The sequence below is a fragment of the Denticeps clupeoides genome, chromosome 1, assembly GCF_900700375.1.
Source record: "Denticeps clupeoides chromosome 1, fDenClu1.1, whole genome shotgun sequence".
NCBI classification, from domain to species: Eukaryota; Metazoa; Chordata; class Actinopteri; order Clupeiformes; family Denticipitidae; genus Denticeps; species Denticeps clupeoides.
The window spans coordinates 19,568,789-19,577,892 of NC_041707.1; the positions used below are offsets into that span (position 1 = coordinate 19,568,789).

The 9,104-nt window shown below is 44.4% G+C and overlaps 1 protein-coding gene across 1 annotated transcript; it reads left to right on the forward strand.

Annotated features, from left to right (window-relative positions):
- The first annotated feature begins 426 nt into the window (after nucleotides 1–426).
- LOC114795195 (flavin-containing monooxygenase FMO GS-OX-like 4) lies at nucleotides 427–5,341 on the forward strand. The gene is made up of 8 exons (XM_028988122.1): nucleotides 427–677; nucleotides 1,621–1,836; nucleotides 1,966–2,104; nucleotides 2,360–2,502; nucleotides 2,679–2,731; nucleotides 3,259–3,383; nucleotides 3,512–3,826; nucleotides 4,856–5,341. Exons 2-8 carry the CDS (start codon nucleotides 1,622–1,624, stop codon nucleotides 5,198–5,200), a joined length of 1,335 nt encoding a protein of 444 aa, XP_028843955.1. The 5' UTR covers nucleotides 427–677; nucleotide 1,621; the 3' UTR covers nucleotides 5,201–5,341.
- The last annotated feature ends 3,763 nt before the right edge of the window (nucleotides 5,342–9,104 follow it).

A 9,104-nucleotide genomic window follows, 5' to 3' on the forward strand; every position in this document is an offset into this window, starting at 1 on the left:
TTTTGAAACTAGAATATAACTAGAATATAAGTACATAACTCCACATGTGTTCATTCATAGTTTTGATGACTTCAGTGAGAATCTACCAACATAAATGGTCATGAAAATAAAGACAACACATTGAATGAGAAGGTGTGTCCAAACTTTTGTCCTGTACTGTACATGCTTCGTAGGATGTACCTAATAGTAATGTACCTAATAGGTATTAACCCATAACGTAATTTAATACCTTTTGTTGTGTGATTATGAATTGATTTTATGAATGTATTTTAATCAACTGACAACTGAACAAAACGAGTCTAACGCAAACGATCTCTATAACGAACTGTGAATCTGAGTTGAATCGCAATGACTCTTCAGGAACCGCGGTTTCCACGCTCGGACTCGCGGTGACGTGGGAGGGGCTTGAGGACGGTGAGCGTGTCCGCCATTGGTCAGCATCGCTCGCTGCTAACACGGCCAGAAGAAGAGAGCTAGCGGCTAATCGCAGCGCAATCCGCGCCTGCGTCCACATAGATTCGATTCATTTTTTTTTGGCCGGCGAACCGGTTCCCTTTAAAGGCGGTTCGCGAGTCACACCCTAACAGGAGCAAAGTCGCTTAAATAAAAGAGGGGGTGTTGCCTGGATCCTTCTCTTCCAGCGAGGGAGTTGTGGCAGGAACCGAGTACGATTCACTGTAAGTAAACCTGTACTGCCGATCTCTGGTTGAAGCTCTATTATAACCACATTTCGTCATTCTAAACGATTTGGCTTTGTGCATGTAATACTTTTAGACGGACGCATGGTTATTGCGGTAAAATAAAGTGGAACGTGTTAATAAAGGTCCCTCCTTTTTGTAAACCGTGCGCTGCTCTGCAGGGCTGAGTTCAGTGGGTTCATCCCGGATACCGACACCAGCGTCTGCAGAAACCGTAGCAACTAACCGAGAGTTCCTCCGATTTTAAAGGCTCATTGTAGACGCACTTTTACAATCTTTTACAAGAGCATGGTGAAATATATTTAAACAAGTTTTAGGTAAATGTGGTGTGTAGACGTGCTGGAGTAGTAGTGGTTCATTTCTCATGATGCATATTGCAATATTCTCATGTTTCAGACATCAGGCATTGATTAAGAAAAAGTCTTTAAACCATGAACCAGCCGTTCCTTAATACTCATCGCTGGACTTTGATACACGTAACTTCAAAACAGGAACAGTGCAAACTATGAGTAAATAATTACAAAGGTGGAATTTGATGTTTCATATCTTTAACAACTCCAGTTTGTATAACAACCAGTTAAAGTGTTGTGAGAAATAACCTGTTCTAAATGTATCATTTTTTCCTGATAAATTGACTAAACTAATACCTGAGGGTCTGAATGACCTTTGTCCTGTAGTTGCATCATTAATATTAATCAAAAGTAAAAACACGTGTGTTGAACCGTATCCCCACTGCCTATGGCAGAGTTGAACCAGAAGACCCAGGTTTAAATCCCACTTACTGCCATTGTTTCCCTGAGCAAGACACTTAACCCTAAGTGTCACCAGGGGGGGACTGTCCCTGAAATTACTGATTGTAAGTCGCTCTGGATAAGGGCGTCTGATGAATGTAAATGAATAATACAAGTTCTCTTTCTTTCAGGATGTCTGGTCTCGGCAGATTACGTGTCGCTGTCATCGGGGCTGGAGCCGCAGGGCTGTGTGCTGCCCGACACCTCCTGGCACGTCCCGATACCTTTGCCCCTCCGGTCGTATACGAGCTCACGCAAAACGTCGGCGGTACGTGGGTGTACGAAGAGCGGGTGGGCCACTATGACAACGGCATGCCAGTCTTCAGCAGCATGTACCGTGATCTCAAGTGAGTGAGGTATTTTGGCTGCCAGTTGCTCTGGGTCCGCAGCACATGTCTGATATAGTTCACATTAGCTTGAAACACATTTTCTTTTTCATGTCCATGCTTTCTTAAAAATATTTCCTCATTGAACAGAACAAATATCCCGAAAGAGGTGATGTCCTTTCCAGATTTCCCTTTTGAGAGGGATCTACCATCATTTGTTCATCACACAGAGGTGCGGAAGTATTTGGAAAAATACTGCGATCACTTTCAAATAAGGGATCACATTCAGGTAAGTGCATTTTGCTCAGCCATTGCCCTCTCACTTGTACTCTTGCTTTACATGATAAAGGTAAAGTGATGTAACCCTTCCTTATAGTGTTCTTTCAACTCTCTGGAGCGTAATCTGTTTTTATGATGAGTACCAGATTGCATCATTAATTACATAATTAATAAGCATAATGCCAAAAGAGTTGGCTAACTTCATTAAGTGCTTGAGGATAAACTTTTATCTTTATGACCTTGCATATTTAATTACATTCAACAGTTTGGTACCACAGTGGATGCGGTTGAACCTGTAAAGGTGAAAGATGGTTGGAAGGGGTTGGCTTGGGATGTCACCACCAGTGACGGAATCGATCAGAGAAAAACAGTCAAGGATCGCTTTGATGCAGTGATGGTGTGCAACGGGTTAGTTACATTACAGTTCTTGACTGGTTTTTACCATGGAACACTACAGAAGTCGCTTTGGATAAAGGCGACTAATATCAAATATCAAACAGAGTAGAGTAAAAATTAAGTGAAACTCCATTATGTCACAAAGAGCGATTCACAGTAATGAATTATTGTGCTGTGTTTAAATACAGACATTTTTTTGATCCCTACATTCCATCAATCCCAGGTTTGGAAAAGTTCAAAGGTATGTTCACTAACACTGCCTGTGTGTGTAGCTTTAGGCTATGAGATGACTGGTACTTTAAGTCAGGAATGAATGGTCTGCAGAAACACGTTACGACCTGATTTTATTTACTTAGGGCCACAATCGCCGCTATCAGCTGATCATTTTTAAAGATAACACTGTTGGCTAGTACTGAAAAGATGATTGCCAAAATTGCTACTGTGGCCTCATTGACCATACATCTTTAGTTCAATAAAGGGCAAACTCCATACGGTTAATAATTACACTTTCAACTCCAGACATCATAGATTCTAGCCAGCACATCAACATATGCACGAGGGAGATAAGATATAGTTAAATTGCAGTTTGCTCTTTACACAGATTGAATCTTTTTCAGTTTCAAATACATAATGAATGGCTGCTGTTGTCATTGATCTGTTAATTGCAGAAATAGAGTGTCTTGATGAAGAGGGATTTTAGCATTCCTGTGTGTGGCATAATACTCTTGTGCAATGCCTCTCATAAATGTGTGTTTATTGTATATGCAGGTAGTGTCATGCACAGCCATGATTATCGCTGTGCTGAGAATTTCAGTGGAAAGTCGGTGGTTGTGCTTGGAGCTGGTCTGTCTGGATTGGATATTGCAATAGAGCTTGCCGGTGTGAATGCTGAGGTCAGTATCTAAGCCACAGAACTCATTGCATGCATTGTGCTACTCTCATTTTTTTTACCAGACAGACCAAGCTCCCTAGTAATGATTTGTTCTGTTTGATCCCCCTTTCCTGGCAAAAACCCAAAAAGGTCACCCTGAGTCATGGCCAGAAACCTCTGAAAAGTACCCTCCCACCAGGGGTAAAGCAGTCTTCTCCTGTGAGCAGAGTGCTTGATGATGGGAGCCTGGAGTTTCAGGGTGGAGGGCATGCCAAGCCTGAGATATTCCTGATCTGCACAGGATATAACTTCACATTCCCTTTCCTAAACGAAAAAGTGGGCCTGCAGATCAAGGAGCACTTTGTATCCCCACTTTATAAGTTCCTGATACCGCCAGCTTTTCCATCACTTTTCATCGTGGGCATATGCCGAGCCATCTGCCCTTTTCCTCACTTCCACATGCAGGTCAGTGATACTTTAATGCTAATTTTACATTGAATGATTGAATGTAACTAATAACAAGTCCTCAGCTCTCTGAGAAAATAAAACCTTATCACAGTTTGAGGCAAGGAAAAGACTCCAAAAACATAAGTTTTAATAAAATACAAAGAGTGTGAGGGCCCATAGACAGGCAAGAAACATACACACAGGAACAAGTGGACATGCACTACCAGTCAAAAATTTTGGACACGCCTATTAATTTAAGGGTCTTGCATTTTTTACATTACAGAACAAAACTGAAGACACAGGACTATGAAATAACACATGTGAGGTTATATAATGAACATAGAAATAGCGAAAGTAGAACATTTTGCTGTGATGGCAGCGTTTCACACTCTTGGCTTCTCTCGACCACCTTAATTAAGACAACAGGGATGGTTTCCAACAGTCTTGAAAGTTTATGCTGAACACTTTCTAATCAGTGGAGCAGTAGCCTAGCGGTTAGGAAAGAGTAATCAGAAGGTTGCCGTTCGTATCCCGATCTGCCAAGGTGCCACTGAGCAAAGTACTGTCCCCACACACTGTTCCCCGGGCAGTGTTTCAACAACAATCATCATTTCACTTTCACTTATCATTCACTCATGTTAATGAGCATCTCATGAAGCATCTTTTGATGAAGACAATAGTAAACAAAGCAGACATGAAGGTAAAATTAAGTGACCGATTCATCAACCATACTTCACTTTTTTCTGCTACAAAAATATTTAATATGCTTATTGCATTGGATTATTCAAAATTACCTCCATTGTGGTCTCCATAACTGCCACAGATTAGGTGTGTCCAAATTTATACTGTATGACAGAACAAGGACAGGACACAGCAAGCATACATTTATACGATAGCCAGAGCAAGCACAAATTGTGGGACTAGACCCACCCCAAATCTCTTGAACTTGTATTATTTTTATTGTGGTATACAAATGTATTGGTATTTAATATGTTCCATGCTTTTGTTTAACGCTCATTTTTCCACCCTCTTCCACCCCCTCCAAAGTCCCAGTTTGTCTTGGCCGTTTTGGAGGGTACCTTCCCCCTCCCATCACACAAGGAAATGGAGAACGACTTGGAAAACGACATCATAGCACGCCGTGCTCGTGGCATCGCTACACGTCATATCCTGAAGTTGGATTCAGAGCAGTGGGCTTACAACGATGAGCTGGCCCGCCTTGGGGGCTTTCCTGCACTGCCCCCCTACTGGAGCAACCTGTATGAGTCTAACAAGGTGTTTCGTGCAAGGGACACACTCAACTACAAGAGCTTCAAATACAGTGTGCTCAGTGAGAGAGAGTGGATAGTTCTGGGCCCAGAAGGGCAACCGCTTCCAAAGCCCCTTCCCTAGAGACACTGGTAGAGACTTTAATGACCTTTCACATCCCCAGCATTTATTTTGTACAGGGACAAAATAAATGTTATACACCATTATATACTCATTATATACAGCAGGCAGTTCATACTTACATTAAAGCTTACCTCAATAATTGTTGTGCTTCCATATAGTTCTTATTGCAGCCATTACATCATTTTTCACACTGCTGTCTACAGAATCCCTACACCTGTATTGCAACTGCACTGCCCTGCAACACCTGAATATTTTTCACAAAAAATACTAACAAATTGGTGAGCAGCAATGTAGATGTAATGTTGAATTTGTGCTGGGGCAATATAAAATACTGAAAACAAAGCATGATTCAAGGGTCAAGAGGAAAAACATAACTCGGGGGATCAACGATAGACAGATGGGCTAAATCCACATCCGGCAGACAGGTAGAGACTCAGTAGTGTATTGTAGGGTTAATCGTGTCATCTGGGCACCTGTGTTATTACGTTTTTTAAATGTCACAAATGAAATATGACATTTCTCTAGGTCCATGGTGGAGACAACACAAAAAAGGTAGCGACAGGGCTACAATTCAGGAGATGGAAAATGCACATTTTAAACCATCCAGGGCTGTAACAATTAGTCGATTATGTAGACATGTTGGATTGTCAAACCACATAAATGTAATATAATCTGTTTTCATCGCAGCTCCACAATACGTCAAATCATTGTCTAATGAGTTCATTTGAAGCTGCAATACTCTGCTTTAAAGTCCTGGGGGCAGTAGTGCTCCTGCCGTCAGATAGAACTAGTGCAACCAAATCTTTTTAGTGATTCCGTGCATTTTGTTCAGTTCACTGAAAATATACATCGCTCAATAATTATACTTCATGTATTTCTTACTGTGTGGGGTTAGAAAATTGTAATGCTTTGAGGCCATGGGGCTGTCACAGCCATGATTGACCACAGCTGAGCAGCAGGAATGGCCGGAGTACTGCCCATGGGAGCTCTGGCTTGGAGACATCATCAGGGTGGATGATCCGGAAGCTCATGATGAGCTTTATGACACCCAGAAGTGGCACAATCTACAGGTGAGTGGGCAAAGCGATGAGGAGACTGACGACAGACTCCACATAACTCGGACCCCACGATATTCGTGGTATTGAGGGAGAACCTCTGCGCGCTGCTGTGAAGACACCTTGTCCTGCCGGAGGACACAGATGTGGACAAGGCGAGCTGGTGGGTGGATGGTGCACCCTGGGTCTGCACCTCCCACAGCGCCGTTCCTGTATCGTCGTCAGTGTGGTGTGGACCCAGGTGACTTTTGGGGTGCGGGGGAGCGCTGGGCGAAGAGCGCGACGGGTCGTACCAGACCAGATCCTGCGCTGCCGGTACTGCATCGAGGTAACACCGCTTCTCCTGGGTTAGACGTAAACTCATCCTCTGTGCAGATGTTCCCCCGCAGACCGGCAGATCTGTATCAGCACTCCAGCCCGCACCCCACCTTGCAATGACCTGTACCTGCCCCCACCTGGCATGCCAGAGGAGTCCACAGGGGTTGCCTACCACAACCATCGCACGCCCATCCTGCCCTCGGCCAGTCTCTGCAGTCGTGCCATGGCATTTGCAGCCTCCCGTGCCCTTCAACCACTCTAAGCGGGCCGGTAGAGCTGTTTCTGGCTAGCGACCAGTCCCATCCATTAGGAAAAGACAGACATCAGCCACCATTTACATTTACAGCATTTATCAGACGCCCTTATCCAGAGCGACTTACAATCAGTAGTTACAGGGGACAGTCTCCCTGGAGCAATTTAGGGTTAAGTGTCTTGCTCAGGGACACAATGGATTCGAACCCAGGTCTTCTGGTTCATAGGCGAGTGTGTTGCCCACTAGGCTATACTACCACCCACCAGTTCCAGCACCAAGAAGTCGTCCACCAGTGAAGCCAGTGAGAGGGGGGACAGCGCTGGTCAACTGTGTAGAGGTCTGCACTCCAGTTCCCACCTCTGGAGGAGGCCACAGAAAGACCAGAGGTAGTGCCAGAGGACCCGCTGTTCTGTTTGTGTGTGTGTTGTGTCCATATGTCTACCCTCTTCTCCTTCGGTTGGGGTTTGCAAAAGGAAATTGTTTACCTAATTATTTTCTTATTTTATTTAAATATATGTGTGGAATATTTTAATGTGCTGCATTTGCGTGTGACTTCGAGTTCATTTGTGCATACGAAACTAGTTCTGTTAAGTCCACCCGCATGAGAAACCTGCTCTCAGCTTTTAAGACAGGAAACAATATACACTTCCTGCTGTGACAGGAAGCAGGTTACTTTTTGCTGAAGCTCTATACCTTATTAAGAGTATGTTTTCGGGGCTCCCTTTTTGCCTACAATAAAAGCGAACAGAGAGGAGAACTTTTCAGAACATCCTGCAGGGCTGCAGGATTGACGTCTTTTCATTAAACTCATCTGGAAACTTCTTCCGCGGTATGCGCCTTCTTTTCTTCTGGGGAGAATTTCCTCAACATGTTGCTGATCAGAACCCCTAGGAGGAGGTCCCTGACCTGCAGACGCCAGGGCGGTGTGGGGCATGGCCATAAGAGGCCCCTGAGTCCAGCCAAAAGTTAAAAGTGAAGTGATTGTCACATGTGATGCACAGCACACGATGCACACAAATTTGTCCTCTGCATTTAACCCATCACCCTGAGTGAGCAGTGGCAGCCATGACAGGCGCCTGGGGAGCAGTGTGTGGGGACAGTACTTTGCTCAGTGGCACCTCAGTGGCACATTGGCAGATCAGCATTCGAACCAGCAACCTTCTGATTATGGGTCCGCTTCCTTTACCGCTAGGCCACCACTGCCCCAGGGGGGGTTGCTCCTCCATTGTTTTTTTTGGAGGGACACACTGCAGGTTGGAGACTCCTCCTGAAGGGGGGGTGGTCAGGGAAGCCTCAGGGCTGCAACCTCAGGTAACCGGTGAGGAGGGCGGGCCAGGCACGGGCCTGGGTCCTCCTAATGGGGGCTTTGGCAATGATCGCCACATGCCTGTGGGTTTGATTTTGTTTTTCCTTTGTTTCCCCCATTTTTGACCCTCATTTTTTGTTTCAAAATGCTTTGCCTGTGCTTTGTTCCTCCTTCAGCTCATGGATGTGACAAAAATAATTGCTGTAAACATTGTTTTATGTATTTATTTCAGTGACTGAGCTGTAGGGAGGCTGGGGGTGGCCGTAGCTACCTCACCCTTAATCCTGGCCACCCTATTGGCCATCCCAAGCACTTGCATCACAGCCATCGCTATTTTTCTCATTTGGAACCGTTCATGCACTTCAACGGCATCACGGAAACTTTCTGAATAGTTTGACATGTGGTTTGCCACAATTTGCAATTCCCTTAAAATGTTTTTCTTGTCCAAAAATCTACTTTATCGAACTTTGCGGCAAGACTGTAAAACTGTAAAATGTACAAAGATAAAGTTGTAGATCTTGTCAAGACCGACATATGGCTTTTACATATGGCTTGCGATGGTCTGACTTATAATGATAATTTTGAAAAGGAAAAATATTTATATCTTTAATATTTATTATTATAGTACAGTTTGACTAGGTGTACAAGCTGACTAGGTGTGGCCGAGATATTAACTTATTTGACCTTTTCCATGATGATGAAACTCTGTCACTAACACTTTCGCGGTGGTTTCGTGGTGGTGGTGGCGCTCTGATCCAGAACTGCATACACTTCTGGCCACTTTGTAAAATAATCCATGGTGACCAGAATGTAGCGTTCCCGGCGTCAGTCTGTAGAAAGATGTTCCATGGGTATGCCCGTGATGTAGGACTGCATAGGGGCGTGCAAGTGCCCACTTGGTTCCTTTTTTGCCGTACAGGCATCTTTTCCCATCCTGGCCCATTCCCGGCAACAGTCCAGGCCGGACCAGTG